General features: G+C 44.2%; 1 protein-coding gene across 6 annotated transcripts in view; it reads right to left on the reverse strand.

The window, feature by feature from the left end:
- The window catches only part of LOC147029696 (V-type proton ATPase 116 kDa subunit a 1-like), a 504,511-nt gene that overhangs the window by 234,599 nt on the left and 249,167 nt on the right, over positions 1-20,745 (reverse strand). For all 6 annotated transcript variants that reach the window (XM_085872936.1, XM_085872937.1, XM_085872940.1 and 3 more), the window contains 2 exons: positions 14,490-14,697; positions 7,470-7,571 (listed from right to left, as the gene is read on the reverse strand). In XM_085872936.1, coding sequence (XP_085729062.1) covers positions 7,470-7,571; positions 14,490-14,697 — 310 coding nt within the window. The remainder of the gene's footprint in view (positions 1-7,469; positions 7,572-14,489; positions 14,698-20,745) is intronic.

Genomic DNA, 20,745 nt, shown 5'->3' on the forward strand with positions numbered 1-20,745 from the left:
GTGCGTGCCCGTACGGAATGTTCACATCATTCCACGAATTATCGCTTGCATTGAAGTAACAACTGCTGTGATACTTACACACACAGAGTTAATTAAAATCAAAATTAAAATCAAGTTTACCTCCCTGTCTTTGCTTGCCATGACATTCGCTGCCATTGACCATTGCCACTCCTACGCCACGGTAACTAAGGCACCGATCGATCCCCATCGTAACCGGCACGGCACGTGACGTCATCGTCGGCCGGCCGAGCATCGGCCTACACGAAGTTAAGTCCTCACTGTCCGGAAGTTCGCATATCGCAGTTATGATTATTCGCAACTGAGGCTTAATGGCCAATTATTAAATTAGCGCAAACGTATTTTGCCTTTTCGCAATGTCATCGCAAGGAAAAACACAAAGAGAAGAGAAGAGAGAGAGAGAAAAAAAAACGTACGTGCAAAAAAAAATAAAAAAAACAAACACACAGGCTGTTCCTTCACTCTCGTAAATGACGACTGGATTGGGGCATTGTGTTTATCTATAAATGCGCATAAGAAATCGAGAAATTATTAGAATACACCAACTCATCACTATCTGGAAGTCCGTACGTTGTAACCCGTAATGGGGATCGCGGCTGAGGTTCTCTTCCCCATCGGCCACGCCTACGCAGCAACGTGTCTTGTCATTGTTTGGTAAATAAATGGCCATATCTTGGGAAGCACTTGTCCGATTAATATCAAACCTTGAAAAGGCACATACTCAGATCCCCAGCAATATACGTAGCAAGTTTCAATTAGATCGGACCAGTGGTTGTCGAGAAACGGCGGTCACACACGCGCGCGCACACACACACACACACACACACACACACACACACACACACACACACACACACACACACACACACACACACACACACACACACACACACACACACACAGTTGGAATTATACATAGACTAGCAGTAAAGCCCGGCGTTGCTCGGGATAGCAATAAAGCCCGGCGTTGCTCGGGATAGCAATAAAGCCCGGCATTGCCTGGGCTTTCTTGCAAATTTCCTGAATAGCTGTTAAGGTTAGGGTTAGGATTAGGGTTAGGGTTAGCTGTTAGGGTTAGCTGTTAGGGTTAGCGTTAGGGTTAGCTACCCAAACACAAACCCTCACCCTAACCCTAACCCTAACAGCTAACCCTAACTTTAACAGCTTGGCGTAGCGGAGGTTAACAGTGCCTGGGGGCAAAGTGGAAATTTGCGTCCCCCGTAGGCCTTAAACTTGAGTGGATTTGAATGGAAAATCCCATAAGGGATATCGATTTATCGATTTTTTTGATATAAAAAGGTCAGGTCAGGTCAGGTTCGATCTGTGACCTGCTACAGGTACCATGTAAACCTGTACTAACCTGTTCCATGGTCGGGTTGTCGGCGACTAAACCGTCTCCCCCACCAGGTTTTCTGGTGAGGGGGGTTTTTGGATATGGACACCCAGCAGGATTAAAAACAAAACCTGTCAAAGGGCGGAGGAGCTCCTTGTGAGCCAACGGCCATCCATATCTAGTGCCCAACTGTGTCTGCAGACGTCCTCCTGCAGTTGGGTTACTTCTTATTAGGAGGTTGGTGGCAGGATTTGCACTCCAGCCACCGTAAAACCCTTCATTCCGCAAAACGCAAAAACGCAAAAAAAATCTGAAAACCCACTCCGTGGGAGTACCTCCTGTACAGCTTTCCTTCGCAGGGCAGCTCACCGGATGATGGGATTGGGGCAAAGCCTTCGGGACCCCCAATCTTTGATGAGAGGAGGGAAACCACGGGGTAACATCCCTGGGTCAGATTGCGGGAGAGTGTGTCGGAGTGGTGCTGAGGTGTCGTCCACCAGACAGCGGTCTCCTTGCGTTAACCTGAGGCGGTCCTTTCGGGTGGGTGCCTGGAATGTCCTATCCCTAAGAGAGGATGATCACCTGTCTCTGTTATCATCTGAGCTCAAGCGTTTGGACATCGGGATTGCAGCTCTCTCTGAGGTTCGGAGACCGGATTGCGGCGAGATAATGGTGGGTGGTTCCACCTACTATTGGTCTGGTCGCTCTGATGGTTACCATACCCAAGGAGTTGCTGTAGCTGTGTCCAATAAGCTGACGCCAATGATAATTGAGGTAACACCGGTCAACGAGCGTATTATGAGATTAAGAATTCGTCACTCCTTAGGTGTCATTTCCCTGGTCTCCGTTTATGCTCCGACTGAGGCGAGTGATCTCACCGTGAAGGATGCATTCTACGCCACACTCGAGTCTGTGGTTGATCAGTGCCCCAGACGAGATACACTTCTAGTCTTGGGGGATTTCAATGCATCGACTGGAACTGATAGGGATGGTTATGAGGTGTGTGTTGGTCCCCATGGGTCAGGAACTATGAACCAGAATAGCACTAAGTTCCTTGACTTTGCAAGAAGTCATGGACTTAGGGTGGCTGGTTCATGGTTTCAGCGCCCACAAGCTCATCGCTGGACTTGGTATTCCAACGCTGGCGGTGTGGCAAAGGAGATTGACCATGTCCTCATTGACGGTCATTGGAGGATGATCCAGAACTGCAGGGTCTACCGGAGTGCTCAGTTCCTCAATACTGACCACAGGCTTGTTGTAGCAACTCTAAAGCTGCACCTTAAATCCTGGAGAATGGTACCATCCCAGCCTAGGCTGGATGTTGCCAAGCTCAGGGATGAGAGAGTAGCTGAGGAGTTTGCGAACAGGCTGAGTGGACACTTGGGGGGTCTGGGTGCTTTGGGGGGTCCTGAAGAGTTGTGGAGCGCCTTCAAGACCACCATCCTTGATGTTGCCGGTGGATGTCTTGGAGCTCACCGCAGGGCAAAGAAGAATTTTGTCTCTCAAGGGACACTGGATACCATTGACCAGAGTCGCAGGGCCAGGCTGAATGGCAGAGCTGAGCTGTTCAGGGAGCTGAGGCGTAAAACTGTACGTGCACTGAGGGTGGACAAGGAGACCTATGTGCGAGGAATCTGTGAGGGGGTAGAGCATCACCTGTGGACAGGTGATTCTCATCCCGCTTACAGGGGAATTCGCGCATTACGTTCATCCAAGCCCATCCATCGGAGCACTGCAGTTCGAGCAGAGAGTGGTAGGCTCTTGACAGAGGAGTCTGAAGTGAAGGCCCGCTGGGCCGGTTACTTTGAGCGGTTGTACCAGGCTGATCCCCCAGCTGTCGAGTTGGACGTCAAGGGTGTTACAATCCCTGTTGCTGACCCTCGAATCAACTGTGGTCCACATTCGCTTGTGGAAACACGGGCTGCGGTGAACCAGTTGAAACGGGGCAAAGCTCCAGGGATCTGTGGCATCCATGCCGAACTTCTCAAGGCTGGTGGAAATGCTGCACTCGTGTCGTTGCATGCAGTTTTGTGCTCTGCCTGGAACACAGGCATCATCCCAACTGACTGGAAGAGGGGCCTTGTTGTTCCTCTCTGGAAAGGGAAGGGTGATCGCCAAGACTGCAACAACTACCGAGGGGTGACGCAGCTCTCAGTGCCGGGCAAGGTCTTTGCTCGGATAATTCTTGATAGGGTTCGCCACCATCTGCTTGAGCACCAGCGTCCAGAGCAGTCATGCTTTACACCAAAGAGGTCAACGATTGACCGTATCCTTGCACTTCGTGTCCTCACCGAACGCAGACGAGAGTTTCGGCAGGGGCTGCTTGCAGCCTATGTTGATCTCTGTAAAGCGTTCGATTCAGTGAATCGGGATGTCCTCTGGAAGATTCTTGGTCTTCGTGGGGTGCCACCAAAACTGATCGATCTGATGTCTGAACTCTACTCTGGTACTGAGAGTGCTGTGAAGTGTGGTGGTACCACCTCTGACTTATTTCAAGTTGTCACTGGAGTTCGTCAGGGATTTGTACTTGCCCCCACACTTTTCAGCACTTGTATGGACTGGATTTTAGGGAGGATATTGGAGAGATCAAGTTGCGGTGCATCGTTTGGGAATGTCAAGATCTCGGACCTTGATTTTGCATATGATGCAGTCATCTTTGCAGAGACTTTCGACATCCTTTTGGGCGCCCTCGAGGTGCTGAATGAGGAGTCGGAGCCGCTGGGATTACGGGTTTCTTGGGTCAAAACTAAGATCCAGGCTTTCGGTGACATCTTGGATGCTGCTGTCCTGTCTGTGTCTGTTTGTGGTGAGGATGTTGAGGTCGTGGAGAGATTCACTTACCTTGGCAGTGATATTCATGTCTCTGCTGGCTGCGAGTCAGAGGTCAATAGACGTCTGGGTCGGGCCTGGGGAGTCATGGATTCACTGGATCATGGGGTGTGGCGCTGCCGGTACCTGTGCGGGAGGACGAAAGTCCGAGTCTTCAGGTCTTTTGTACTTCCAGTCTTGCTCTATGGGTGCGAGACTTGGACTCTGACCAAGGATCTGAGATGGAGACTTAATTCCTTTGGTACCAGGTGTCTTCGGAGAATCCTTGGCTATCGCTGGTCGGATTTTGTGTCCAACGAGCGGTTGCTGAGAGAGACTCGGATGAGATTTGTTACCTGCATAGTCCGTGAGCGTCAGTTGCGGCTGTATGGACATGTGGCTCGTTTTCCTGATGCTGATCCTGCTCACCAGATTCTCTCAGCGAGGGAGTCTCATGAGTGGAGGAGGCCAGTGGGCCGACCACGTGCCTCATGGTTGCAGCAGGTTGACCATCAAATCAAGGAGATGGGGATGGGCCTGGCATCTGCCTGGGGGATGGCCAGACGGAGGCCCCTGGAGTACCGGCGGAAAGTGGACGCAGTGACGCGCTGTTCTGGCACATGCTCCCATACCTGACCAGACCACGAACTGAGTTGGACCAAAAGCCATAATCGTACCGAATTTGAATGGAATCGGTTCGAGTTTGGGGAAATGCATAACGACCATACGACCACACACACACACACACACACACACACACACACACACACACACACACACACACACACACACACACACACACACACACACACACACACACACACACACACACACACACACACACACACACACACACACACACACACACACACACACACACACACATCCTCAGTTTTATAGTTATAGAGATAAAGCACAGACAGAACAATGCTGGGAAGGCAATGGCAAACCACCCTTTTTCATCCTTGCGAAGAAACTGCTTTGGCAATTAGAATGCCTTTATGAACGTTCTGTTGATTTCATCCATCATTTATATTTATTTACAGACAAGGGAAGAGAAGGGACCTCTGTAATAAATCGCATGTTAAATTGCTCATTTGTTTCTTTACATCTTTATTCAACTTTCTTCAATTTCCAAATTGTCAACAACAAACTTGATAGAACTCAGTTCAATAATTAAAGCTGGCTGCAAATACAATCGTATATACAATTAGATTTCAAAACTTTGATGCATCAAATTGATGGATATTTGTGATCATAATTACCTCTTAAAAAAGACAGAGGGTCCACCATGTGATCCAGCAGTAATCGATGCCATAAAGCCAGCAGTAGCAAAAACACATCTAACATCGATGATTTGCACGTACTCTTTAATAAATGGAGTTTCATGTTGCAACATAAGTGAGCACAGCAAATTTAAAGGCAAATGTTTAAACTAATATAAACAAATGACCCCAATGCATCTGAATATCATACTATCATTTGAAAACTCTCTCTCTGTGTTTGATGTCTATACACTCCTAAACTGCTGGACTGAATGAGTTGAAAACTGGTGGTTGTACCCATGGGGGTGCAAGGGAAGGTTTTTGATGGATGGATGATCCTCCTTGTGCCATCAGGCACATAATCAAATAGAAGACCAAAACCTGTACTGCATTTGATTAATCAAAAGGAACCTGATGAAGTAAAGAACAAAGATGGAGTCATCAGGAAGGACCTGGATATGATTCGGGTTTCAGCCACTACTCCACTACCCTCAAACCCATCCAGGCACAGCCAAATGAGCCTTCCAGAAAATTTCTGCAAGAATTAACTTCACCTTAGACAGATAGATAAAGAAAGACAGAACTAAAGAGAAAGAGAGATAAAAGAAAAGAAAAAGCAAGAATTATAATGAATAAAGAGAACTGTGAAAAAGTAGAAGTGTGAAAGGAATAAAGAACCAAGATGTTGGGACGAACCTGAAAAGGTCGAGTTCAGCATTTACTCCCCAGGCTCAAATGCAGCAACATGTACAAGCTACCAGAGGTCCATCAGCGAGGACGCACAGTGCACACAGCATCAGGATATGGTACAAACATAATCAAACAGAAGAGCAAATACAAATACTGCAAGGCTGCCAAGACAGTTTCATTGACGAAGGAACGCAATCCTGGAGGTGTCTCCACTCAAATGTGGGAAACTCGACTGGCCAAGTCCCAGCAAGCTGGTCCTCATTATGCCGATCTTGAAAGGATGACCGGCTGAGTCAACCCATCTCGTGTTATGCTACATGGCATGGATGGGGTTTAAACTCAGGACCTTAAGATTCGTAAGCCAAATGAAGGGGAGGTTTTAGTTGGCAAGAAAAAAAAATCATAGTCCCAGTGGTTCAGTGTTTGCGGAAGACCCCACATCTCTCCATGTAAATACATATGACATCGCACCACTCCCGGCGTGAGGGGGAATTACAATTAATCATATGAAAATACCACAATCCTGGGTGAGTTATCCCGTACGTGAGGGCGGGTTCTTCAGTAGTCAGAGTAATATAAATAGTAAGTGGCGGTAAAAGTATCATCATCATTATTATTCGTCGGAATTCCTCTCTCAATATATTCAATGCCACGACTCCCTCGAGGGCTTCAATTTGACAGTGCACCAATGTCTCAGATCATCCCCCTTCTCTACTTATGGTCTTTTCTTTCCTCGTTAACCATTATTGTAATCAGCTCCGTCTGTCTATCTGTCCATCACGCTATCTCCTCCTAAACGGTTTTGCAGAAAAATCACCAAACTTGGTAGGTATCATCACCACATAGCAAGAATGTGTAAGAGCAGTATCATTTTTGGCCCCACTCCATGAGGTGGGTCAAAAGGTCAAACACCAAAAAAATGCAGTTACGGGCACGTTCAATTTTTTTTTAATGAAACTTTGCAAATGCAATCAACATGGGAGGACGCGTGCAATATATAAAGATTTTTTTGATGTGATTTTGATATTTTTTCAAGCCTCCAGGTGGTGGGCACTTCAGGTCATGGGGGTCAAAACAGGAAAAAAAAATCGAACCTCAAAATTTGACATTGGGTCAAAGACATTGGGTCATCATGGAACTTTTTGCCATCTTTCAACTCTGCTTGAGGCGGGTGGGAAGCATGGGGATTTGCACTATCGACTTCACTCGAGGTACTTTCACTCGAGGTATCTTCACTCGAGGTACGACTTCACCTTGTCACTTCACTTGTCCATAAGCTGAGAATTTTACATACAAAAGAGGTTTGTCTGCAGATTAAAAAAAAGAGACGATATCACAATGTAGACAAAGCTTACCTCTTTCTTGTTGTGTTTAACACATAGAATTATAGGTTTCACGAGCAGCATCCATGGCACACAGATCAGGGCAAAGACGACCAGGAAATACTGGACATCGCCCTGCACGTGCATAAAGAGAGGATGAAACACATTAATTTATGTGCCTGACCAGTTGAGATTCATGTCAACACTTACATCAAATAAATTCCCCTCTTAATACCAAACACACAACTGCCTGGTCCACTTCCGTGAGCACATGATCAAACGGCCAAGGAAGGCAGAATCAGTCTTTTTATGGCAAAAAAACAAAACTTTCACCGTTTGTCACAAAGCTTTCGCTTATAATAATTTCACTTAATATAAACTGCACTGTGGTCAAATCTTGCGACAAAATCTGGTAATGGGCCGACTGGGAAAAGTGCATCTAATGCATTCTTTAAAAAATTACCCCGTGTGGGGGTGACAGTCATCTCTATAATACCACAAGTTCTCAATGTTCAGTTATGACCGAAGACAACTGCGCAGCTCTAACTGTGCAGTTTGGTTAAAGATGACTCGGCATTTTGGCGCGCGCGCACGAAATTATATTTTGAAAATAAATGCCGACGTTTACATTTCCGGTTTTGAAACTTTTGCACTTTCGGCGGAAAATGTATAAGTGTACAAGGTCAGCTGCTATGCAATGACACCATTCACGAACTTTTATCATGCCCAGTCGAGAATATATAGCCTCCTGAAGGTAGGGCAGTTTTTGCAAACTTTGAAGTCACGTGACACGAAAATGAAAGTGAAATTCGAAAATCCGTCCTGACCAAATTTAGATATTGTCCCATACATTCATATGCCACAATCAAATTCAAGATTGCTTGAGAAATGTAGGAGATAGATTTTGAAAATCGTCATTTTCGCATTTTTTGCCAACTTTGAAGTCACGTGACACGAAAACGAAAGCGAATATCGAAAATCCGGTCTGACCAAATTTAGATATTGTCCCATAGATTCATATGCTACAATCAAATTCAAGATCGCTTGAGAAATGGCGGAGGAGATAGAATTTGAAAATCGTCATTTTTGCAACTTCAAAGGCCTCGTGACCTTGACCTTCGGTGACCTTGAAAGTCATTCCATCGTGTACGTCTCATCGACCCCTATCAGGATTACTAATCACCAGATCTCCCGCTTCAACTTCATTGTGAATGGACGGACGGATCGAAGGACATCAACACCCATATTATTAGGTCATGCTCGAAGAGATGACCTTACAATGAACGGTGCCATTGGAAACACACATTTACTGCGTTCTTAAAAGATTAACTCGACACCTCTTATCCGTGTCAACCCCCGCCATGATTATATCAGAACGAGCTGATTCGTCACACGGTCACGGATTGTTTAACCCAGTGTTTCTCAAGGTGGGGTGTAGCAATATTTTGGTGGGGCATGAGGATTCAGAATTAATGAATTAATATATGATCGCTTTCATAGCTTTGCCTTTTAAATACATATGTAGTATATAATGTAGTGTCTCCAATCATGGTGGGGCGTACGATTTTTTTGAAAATCAAAGTGAGGAGTGGGACAAAAATAAGCTGGGGGCAAGTGGGACCTACCTTGCACCGCCCCCCCCCCCTCCTGCGACAATTTTTCACTGATACCACAGTGTTCATATATATCCCAAGTATCAGAAAAAAGATGTTCCCAGAAAAATAACTCATTTGCACTATGCTTTATTTAGCCGTTTCCATTTTTGTATGTAATTAAGATATCCAAACATTATTCTACATCTCTGACAACAAAGGAAACATGTTCACTTCATTCCTTGACCCTCCAAACATATGTGTAGATTCCTCATTTACAAATTTCCATTTACCAGAAGTTGAGATATTTACGAAAATGAGAATTTCCATAATGGCGGATCCTAATTAGCACATCAATGCATTAAAAAATTATTTCCACAACTTTTACTCAAACAGAAAATAGTTATGTTTCCCTTAAACACCAAACAGACATCATAAGTTGCAGTTATGTATTATATCAGGCCCAGGTAATTAATTATATTGATTAATCTGATTTCGCATGATTTTCGAACGATTCATTTTGCTTTGTATTTTATGCTAATTAGCCTACTTTAAAAAAAAATTCAAAAATTTTAATATATTTTTTGCCAATCTGGCTTGTATCTGGCAACACTTAAGTAATGTTGTTTTTTGACAAAAACTGACATGTGTGGTAATTACAAGGAAAGAAAATGGAAATTCTTGCATTTTTGTGGGAATTATTATCTTTAAGTCAAATTTAATTAATATGCAAATGAGCTAATTGGCAAAACCAAAATATACTTTAATACGTAAATGTATCAGCTTTAATTTGACACCAATTTTGTGATTTTATGTTTATATTTGACAGAGATATTGACATTTTGCCGATCTTTGTGGGATTCGTCTATTTTTGACTGATTGCCATGGAAACAGCTTAATAAAGCAAAGTGTAAATGAGTTATTTTTCTGGGAACATCTTTTTTCTGATACTTGGGATATATATGAACACTGTGCCTGTGGTATCAGTGAAGAATTGTCGCGGGGGGGGGGGGTGCAAGATAGGTCCCACTGGCCCTGGCCTATAAAGTTTGAAAAACACTGGTTTAACCCCAATATGGGCTGTTCAAAAATTACGAAACACTATTTTTTTTTTTTGTAATTTACGCAATGTAACTTGATGCTCGTCACCTGTGTTATAACGTACCATGCATTCTGACATGCTTGATTAAACCTTACTGTTGTTCAGCATGTGGTTAGATTTTTCAGGGTCACTCATGGTGAATAACACTTGACCCAAACAAAGCCAATGGAAATCTGGTGCAACAAACCCGGGCAGTAGATAATGAGCAGAGGCCTACAAGCCTGATATCTTAGGCCCAAGATACAAATGGCGGCCATATCATTTTGTCTGGATACCTTAGTTGGATGGAGTCAAGCGACAAAAGTGGGTGGGGTCCGGCAGCTGTCCGACCAATGAGTGCACGTTTCAAAAATCGACCCCCAACAAGAACCCCAACAACAACAGTAACAACAACACCAACAACAGCAATACGGAGTTCTTGTAGACCTGCCACATGTTTAGTAGAGCTGATAATCTCTCATATCATAAGATTTGTGCAAATTATGACTAAAGCATGAAATTTCTACCAGTGTTAGTACATGCCATAAGCTTCATTTTCAGATCGGGGGGTAAGGCAGATTTGACCTCTGAGGACCGTGAGAGGTCAATGACCTCAAAGTATCAAAATATTGATGTTTGGCGTCATTGGTTAGGCCGAGGTCACATTTGCCACGGCGGCCGTGGGGTCTCCAAAATCTACGGCCACTAGCAATTATACGGCGGCCGCAGTATTTCCACGGTCAAATAATGTAGCAGTCACATATGTTTTTATTTTTCGGGGAGCTGCACGGTGTATTTATAAATTGTGGAGACCGAAAATGTGGGGTTGCCGTACGGTCTTTGATTTGATGTCGCACGGTGACCTTAGGGCGTTCCTGCGGCGCCCATAGAATTTTCAAGGCAGACGCAAGGTGCCCACAAGGCGACCGCAGGGGGGCCCTAAGGTGAATGTGCGGCCAGACGGACAGTAACGAATGGGTAAATTTTTTTAATTTTTTTTTACCAGTTTTTTTTTTTTTTCGGCTTGTCGAATTGCTACGGCGAACGTAGAAATGAAATAAGTTATAACTCCGAGTTATAATTCCACGGCGACCTTACGGCCTGTAAAATATAGCCATACGGCGTAGGGCCACCCTGAGGCCACCTCAGAAACTCTGCGGCCGCCGCACGTTTCTGTCAACTCAGAGGGCGTACGGCCGCCGTATCCTAGCCGTAGAGAAAATGTGACTTAGGCCTTAGGTCTTAGAAATTGTGGAGACCGAAAACGTGGGGTTGCCGTACGGTCTTTGATTTTATGTCGCACGGTGACCTTAAGGGGGCCCTGCGGCGGCCATATAATTTTCAAGGGAGACGCAAGGTAGCCTCAAGGTGCCCGCAAGGCAACCGCGGGGAGCCCTCAGGCGAACGTGCGGCCAGACGGACGGCAACGAATGGGTTAATTTTTTATTTTTTTTAACCATTTCTTTTGTTTCGGCTTGTCGAATTGCTACGGCGAATGGAGAAATGAAAAAAGTTATAACTCCGCGTTATAATTCCACAGCGACCTTACGGCCTGTAAAATATAGCCATACGGCATAGGGCCACCCTGAGGCCACCGCAGAAACTCTGCGGCCGCCGCACGTTTCTGTCAAATCAGAGGGCGTACGGCCGCCGTATCCTCGCCGTAGAGCAAATGTGACTTCGGCCTTAATGGTAAACATGTTTATGATGTACAAACCATGCATTTGTGTTCCAATAAAAGTGTCTACATATTCCACACAGTGTTGGTAGTTATTCACAGATGTCTCGCTTTGACCTACTAGCCCTTGACATGAGAGACATCATGGACACCCCAGTGGCAGAAACTGTGAGGAAGATTGAGTCCCTTGGTGAGAAGCAGTACACAAAGTTTGTTGAAGAAAGACTGGAACTATGCACGAAGCCAGTTACAGAAACACTGCCCAAGAACAAGTTGCCACTCTTCAGTCGGTCACAGACCAAGACGCAGTCAAAGCAGCAGATCCAACTCGCCGCAGTGAAGAGTGACTGTAGTCTCTTCTCGAGGCTGTATATTGCCTGCCAATCACGTAATGGGGATCTGGACCAGTTCTTCTGCCACGAGAACCAGGCAGCCCCACCAGCATTATCAACAGGAGGAAAACTGCGCCTTGGAGTCAAAGCAGATCTACTACACTGCCTGAAATCAGACCAACCCGAAACCACAAGCGCATCTGGCGTTGATGCCACAATCCTTGACGGAGCAGCTATTGTTCAAATGCTCAATCCTGTAACGGCAAAGACCTTTGAAGAGTATGTGAACACATTCTTTGCACCTTACGTCTCCACTCAACTCGAAAAGGTCAACAGACTCGACCTCATCTGGGATGTATATCTACCTGACAGCCTAAAAGGCACGACCAGACAGAAGAGGGGCAAGGGCATCAGGAAGAGAGTGGCTCCCTCTACCGTCATGCCTAAGAACTGGAAGGACTTCCTTCGTGTGGATCAAAACAAGACTGAGCTCTTTGGTTTCCTGTCACGAGAGGCCATTCGTCTTCCAATAGCAGATGGCAAGGAAATGTATGCAACATGTGGAACTGAGGTCCTGTGCTCTCCTGCCGAGTCCGACTCGACCAACCTCGCCCCATGTTCACACAAGGAGGACACTCGCCTGCTTCTACATGTGGCAGATGTTGTGCAGAAGGGGATCAGGAAGGTGGCCATACGCACTGTGGATACTAATGTTGTGGTACTGGCTGTGGCTTCATTCAACAACATCAATCCTGACGAGCTGTGGATAGCTCTTGGTACTGGATCCAGCTTCCGGTACATAGCTGTTCACCAATAGGCTGCCTCTATGAACCCAAGACTATGTGCTACTCTCCCCATCTTCCATGCCCTCACAGGGTGCGACACTGTGTTTTCTTTCGCTGGCAGAGGGAAGAAGACTGCCTGGGAGATTTGGAAAGTGTTCCTACAGGTGACTGATGCCTTTGAAGAACTCTTACGCATGCCAAGTGATGTCAGTGAGGAGTCAATGTCACTGCTGGAGCGCTTCGTTGTGCTGATGTATGACCGTACCAGTGACACCATGGAAGTGAACGATGCTCGGAAACAGCTCTTCGCCCACAAGTCGAGGGCTCTAGAAAACATTCCCCCAATGCACGCAGCACTCCAGCAGCACATCAAGCGTGCATCTCTCCAGGGCAACTGCTGGAACCAAACTCTGGTCCTGAATCCAGAGTTACCAATCCCATCTGACTGGGGCTGGACAAAGGAGGCCTCTGGGTGGCAGCCTCTTTGGACGACACTGCCAGAGGCATCAAAATCTTGCCACGAACTGATCCACTGCGGCTGCGAGAAGGGATGTACCGGCTGCTGCAAGTGCACCAAGGCTGCACTCAAGTGCACTGCATTATGTGCATGTTCGGGAGACTGTTTGGTGCAATCAGACACCTTTATATTTATGCGTCTATATGGATAATGTGTGTGTATTACATGTACCGGTATGTACACAGGTAACTGACCTCACTGTACTTTAAGCTTATAGACTATGTTCAGGGCACATTGAAAATTAAGGTTGCACAGATGATCTTACAACACGATTTCATGCAAGCTGTTCTGGACACCACAATAACCTGAATGTGTATTTCAATCAATTTGTTTTCTGAGGTCACTGACCTCATTTAAAGCACTTGTTCAGTCATGGTTGCATCCTGTGATTATGTATAAAGACTCTCCAGAAGATAAAGGGACCAACACATGGCAACATACCTTTTTAATGATTCCCAAAACAGACAAACTGCACCAGATTCGTGAAAAAATGACAATTTCAATGTAATTGAGGTCATTGACCTCTCACTATCCTCAGAGGTCAAATCTGACTTACCTCCCGATCTGAAAATGAAGCTTATGGTGTGTACTAACACTGGTAAAAATTTCATGCTTTAGTCATAATTTGCACAATTGTTATGATTATCTGCTGCACTAGTTGCAAGTCGCAAATCGAACATTAAGGCAAGTGTTATTAAAAAACATATATCGATAAGACAGCTCCAAGGTCGCACATTGATCTCTGAATTGTTTGACCTGGATTTGGTTTTGACAACACAGGATAAGACTACAAGCTTGCGATACGCATGGCAGGCATTGCAAAAATATAGTGAGCTGTCCTTTTGAAGACGACATTAATCCAATAGTCTCATCTGTTAATGCTCACTTGTGGACGTATAAAAAAAACAAAACATTGAAAACAGTCGGCCATTGTGTCCCGATACCCTGGATAATTACAAATGACCTTTATTTGGGAAGCAATTGCAAACCACCGATCAATAAGAATTAAAGTAACCGTCGTCACCCTGCAAATCACTCGAGATTACAGAAAACCATGACAAACCTCACCTGTCCTGAGTATAACTTGGCACTGGAGTTGTCGAACATGAACATGTTGATGAATGCAATGAGCAGACTTTGGGAATTTTTAGAGTCTGCCGACTTGCAAACGATCCACTTAAAGATTATCAGTGCCACGAGGTATCCAAAAAGAGCCAAAATGAAAATCATCTCAGGCACAAACTCCAAGAAAATGTTCATTTTGTTGTTGAAGTATCTGCAATGCAACAATGCACAGCAAAGCTAGCAAATGTATATGCAGTACTACGTGACATTTTCTACTTACTTAAACTAACTGGATACAGAGAAACACCTATTATTAAGTAGGGCCACCATTTAGCATAATTTCAACTGTGACATCATGCAATGCCCAACAGCCTTTAAAAAATGTCAATCCATTGTGTGATGACTGCATGAATAATCATGGCAAATTATAAAACAGATCGCTTAATTCTGTATGCAGCCTGTGGCTGCTGGTTGCATGTTGCTGGGAGTGTGGCTGTGCTGCTGATGCAGTGCCCCATGTAGGTTAGGGTAGGAATTTGGAACTTGGCCAGGGTGCAGGCGATAGCTCACCTTCCCTTTGAAAGGGACACCGTGGGATCTTTAATGACCACCAACTAATGCTGGCAGACAGGACGTGGAGGTTAACGTCCATTCAAGGGACGGCAAACACATTGATACCTCGCTCCGTCTGCGAGACACCAGGATGACAATTTATTGCTGGCCCGAGATTCGAAAGTAAGGCAAGATGGCTCAGAGACAAGTGCAGAAAATATTCCCCCAAATTCCACCATCTTCCTCAATTAATTTACCCACAAATTTGGCAAGTTGCCTGAATCAGCACGAAAGCTGCAATCATTTCCAAAGTATGAGTTCAGCATAAATCGATATTGAGATACTCAGAGTGCACTGGGAGAATATGTGCTTCCTCATGAAGACACCAACACATATCTAAGGTAGTCTGAACCTTAAACTCATGACAGAGTGATACATTGGACATTTTCCTTTTTCTCATCCTCGAGCGTGTGCATGCTGAAATTAATGAAGGACAATTCATCGGATCTCTTCGTTCAAGTACCGTACATCAAGAGTCCAACCTCCTCACATTTTACATTACCGCAGCTGCACTTGTCGCAAGTAAATAATTTGTAGTTTGCACAATGGTCTTCAACTGTGGTTGGTGCATCAACAAACATGAGTTTCCCTTGCAAGGAACTTCAAGGCAGGAGGAGGCTGTTCGTCCCCCATCAAGCCTGTGCAATGGTTGCTAAGAAAAGGATGTTTGTCGGTGCTCTATCCTTTTTAAACGCTGAGCATCAAGCAATTAAGCAGCAGCAGCATTTTCAAACTCTTTGGAATGATTCAGCTGGGTTCAAACCACTGGCTTCCCAGAGTCAGAGCAGATGATATCATCATTGCACCACCAAGTCCGGGTGAAGACTTTTTGAATGACATTCTGAGAGAAGTGTTCCTTGCATTGAATATATATATATATATATATATATATATATATATATATATATATATATATATATATATAATGAATCATACAGTATATACAGGGTGTTCGAAAAAGACCTGGACAAATTTGGTTATTAATATATTTAGAACCGCAAATGATACAACGATACCCTTTGGTTTATATGATACAGAAACTCATAACGTTTTGTGCACACCATCAAAATACTTCAATGTGAGCTCCTTTTGTCATGCGCAGGACATCAAGGCGGTACACGAGTTCTTGCCATGTTCAGCTCAGAATGTTTGTGCCCACCAGTGCGCATGCAGCTGTGATCTGAGAATGAAGATCCTGCAGGTTTGCCACTTTGGTGTTGTGGACAACATCTTTAACAAACCCCCACAGAAAACAAATTAAGGAGGGGGTTATGTCTGGTGATCATGGGGGCCAGGCGGTTGTTCTGTCTTGGCCAATCCATCAACCTGGAAATTTTTGCATTCAGGATGGCTCAAACGACTAAGGCCCAATGAGGGGGAGTGCCATCCTGTTGAAAAATGTTCTTGGGTTGCAGGTTTTCAATCTGTGGGAAGGTGAATCCTTCCAAAATGTTCATGTAAACTGTTGAGGTCACTGTATCCTCCACAAAAAACGGACCCACCAAGCGGTCATGGAAATAGCCACACCACACATTGACCTTTGGATGTGTTCAATGACCACATGGGGGTTTTCAGAGCTCCAGATCCTCACATTGTGCCAGTTGACCTTCCCCAATACATAAAATCAAGCTTCGTATGTGAACATGACCTTTTTTAGGTAATCTTTGTCTTCCTCAATGCGACTGAGCATTTCCAAGGAAAACACCTTGCGTTTGGGTCCGTCATTTGTTTTCACTTACTGCACAATCTGCACCTTACAGGCATAAAGCTTCAGTGTTTTTTTTTTTGCAAAATCCCATGTACAGTGGTGGTTGGTAGTTCCAGTGCTCTGGATGTGTGTCGGATTGATTTTCCTGCGACTTTGTTGAAATGATTCACGCACTCTTTCAACGTCTGCTGCACTTGTGCTTCGTCAACCGATACTTTTCTGTTTCTGACATCTTCAAGTCTCCTTAAACCTCTGGTACCACGATATGATCTCACTCTGCGATGGCGGATTTCCTTCCATACCTTGTATGAAAATTATGCTGAAATTGTGTGTCAGATTTTGTCTCTGAACCATTTGACGCACTGAGTGTTCTCCTGTGGAGTCGCCATTTTCATTTACATTAAACCACCTGACCTGAAAATATAGAAAACTTTCTGAGTTTCTGTATCATATAAACCAAAGGGTATCATTGTATCATATGTGGTACTAAATAAATTAACAACCAAAGTTGTCCAGGTCTTTTTGGAACACCCTGTATATCCAGTTGACCACTATAATGTGAGCGACTCATGAATCTCGATCCTGTTTTAAAGTTAAAATTAAAAAGCCGACTCGAAATGAGTAATATCCCTCAAACACATCCATCATCAAATATTTGCTTTCACAACAGTCTCCGTTGGTCACTAATTTCCTGTTTTGTCCTTGATTATGCATCTTAATGGCTGATGATGCCTTGAGGCATCAGAATAAACGGCCACTAATTAAAAAAAAACTGCGGGATGAAAAGTCTGTTAATCATAACACCCAATTCAATGTGGCCTGCCATCGTGACCCTTTTAAATACTGTCAAACTATATCCTTCCTCCATTTCCTGGCAGGATGTTTGCAATTGTGCTGCTGCCACAGTTTTGTAGAGCTGCGGGGATCACAGTACAACACGTGATCAACTCATTTGCATCCCTACTTTAGGACATCAAATCCAATTAGGAGGACCGTTATATTTAAACTTTCTTCATTAAGCTGGAGGTCAGTTGTAAGCTCCCTGAACTTTATTTTTTTTTCTTCTGTTTTTGTTTTGTGAATCAAGTTGTGATGTTTAGAAACTTATACAAGCAAAGAAAGTGATTCTATGCATTGATACTGGATGATGTCAAACGTTGATAATTTATTTTTTACTGTGTATATTAATTTCTGTCTCACGCAGAGTTTGTGTGGAAGTGATGGCGAGTGGGCTTAACCGCTGACAGGAATGGTGTAAACCAACTTTGACACCCTCTACACATTATTCTGTAATGCTGTTATTTTTAGGTAATTCGACAAAGCGAGAGGAATGTATATGAGGGAAGAATGGAGGTGGGTGAAGAGTGTGAGAATGGGGGGGGGGGGCAAAGGGGGTAGGGGTGTTAAGGGGGTAGGTGGGGGGAGGAATCAACAGTACAGCAGGACATGTGTCCTACTGTATCTCCTCAACATGGAGCACACAAGCAGATATACAACAGGTATGGCACTTACAACTGCAGTGATGCACACAATGATGTTTTACAATGTTCTAACGATCAGAATTTATCGAATCAGCAGAACTAAGTATATATAAATGGAGCAGCAAAGCTCGAGTCTGCACACAGGTTTGAATCAAATTGGAGGCAAATGAATCGAGGGTTGAGCATACTTTGAAAAGGTAATTGAAACCATTAACTACAATATTCATTCTTCAACAACGATGACGGTGACCAAAGATCATTTGCCAGGGCCAGCTTACTGCCCATGATGGTGGCACACACATCCAGGTGAGCTGATCACATCAACTGGACAAGATCCATCTGCATTTAACATTGCCAAATTAATTGCATATGCATGTGATGCTTCCAAATAAAATATTCCATGAAAAACTTCAGTGGAAAGCATATTTCCCACAAAACAACTTTTCCAGACCTGTCGAGCCTGATATTTTCTGCCCAGACACCTAAAGTACATTTTGCCGAATGTGATATTTAATGTACAGGACTGTATTTTGATGTGTGTACCTGATATCTATCTATTCATAAAAATAATATAAACAAGTCTGAAGACGACGATGGTTCACGAGCGGTATTTGACGATGTAGATTGTTTCAGAAGTCAAGGATGAGACAATGTGATAATGTTTGACCAAGTTATAAAAATGATCAACATGATGTGGTACGAGTGACAGGTTATGAGCTGCAAAATGTCGAAAACCCGGTTTCGTTCAACAACTTTAAAGATTTGATCTTTGCGTAACCTTTAAAGGTCACAAAACAATGTTGTGGACATTAAAATAAGGAAACAGGATACGTGCTAAAGCTTAATGGAGTTAGTTCGTCGAAGAAGGTCAAAAACCTGGTTCGATTCCCACAACTTTGAAAATTTGACCTTTGTGAACTTTAAAGGTCAAAGGTCAAGGATTATGACCTTTGGTGCAAAACTTCCTCTGGAACATTCCAGGAACAATATAACGTCATATAGGCTATATGGCATTTCGCACTCCTCGGATTATCTATACTTTGATGAAATCAGGGTAAAAACAAACTTGAAGGGGGTGCCACGGGCAAGGTGTTGGAGATAGAGCAAAATGGTTTGAAGACTTTAGGTGGGGAATGACCTCAAGATTATGCATAAAAAATATTGTCATCCTAGCTCTCAAAGTTTGGGCGGTCGTATGATTTTTATGTCAAAATTCAAAATTTTATAAGTTCGTGACCTTGTGACCTTGACCTTGGGACAAAATGAAAAATCGAGCTCCGTGGGGCTATGCAGGTGCCATTGGGCTAACCAAATACTGAAACCCCTGCCAGATTCAACAAACCCCCTAGGAGAAGATGCAAATTGAAATCGGCTACCCCCTAAAAACACAATTCATCATTTTCTAAGTTCGTGACCTTGTGGCCTTGACCTTGGGACGAAAATGAAAAATCGAGCTCTCTGGGGCTATGCAGGTGCCATTGGGCTAACCAAATACCGAAACCCCTGCCAGATTCGACAAACCCCCAAGGAGAAGAAATTTTTTTATGTCAAAATTTGCAATTTTCTAAGTTCGTGACCTTGTGACGAAAATGAAAAAAATCGAGATCCGTGGGGCTATGCAGGTGCCATTGGGCTAACCAAATACCGAAACCCCTGTCAGATTCGACAAACCCCCGAGGAGAAGATGCAAATTGAAATCGGCTACCCCCTAAAAACACATGTTTTTTGGGCGTGTATCTGCCCATAATGGGCGCACCACGCCCATTTTCAGGAAAACACAACTAGATCATGATATAAACCTCCCACCAAAATTTTATCAGGATTGGATCAAAACCCACGGAGCTATGCTCGGGACAGACAGACAAACAGACAGACAGACAAGCAGGTAGGCGGACATGAGTAGTCGACTACCCAATATAACCTGACGCGATGGGCCCGTTCGATGGGGAATCACCTGGGGATTAAGTACAAAAAAATTCATGATTCTGGCTTCAAGGGTTAATGCTGCAGATTGTTTTTTCGTTAAAATACCCCCACATTTAAAGGTTTTTCTGCCGTTGCGAGGCAACGGAGGGGTCCATAGCAACGGTATTCTCACACATAACTCGGACATACCTTGAACCTTCTATACCAGTTTCATGTATATCTGACTCATAGTCTCTGAGATATAACGAATTTCGTTTTTTTATTGTTTCCGACCGGGGTTCATTCAAAGTCTATCTTCTGCGACAGTTTTCATAGGATCCGGCTGGAAATTTTTGACAATATGGCTGAATGTACTGCCCACAGTCACTCGTGGCCCGATTTTTGATTTTCAAAAAAAATATTTTTTATGATTTTTCAAAAATTTCAAAGTCCCGTTGCTTGGCAATGGTAGTGTCCATAGCAATGGTTCTCATTTGCACACAACTAGGTCATGGTATGAACCTACCAACCAAGTTTCATTGAAATCGCCATT

The sequence above is a fragment of the Eptatretus burgeri genome, chromosome 3, assembly GCF_056783735.1.
Source record: "Eptatretus burgeri isolate ZD-2024b chromosome 3, Ebu_testis_v1, whole genome shotgun sequence".
In the NCBI taxonomy this organism is placed as follows: Eukaryota; Metazoa; Chordata; class Myxini; order Myxiniformes; family Myxinidae; genus Eptatretus; species Eptatretus burgeri.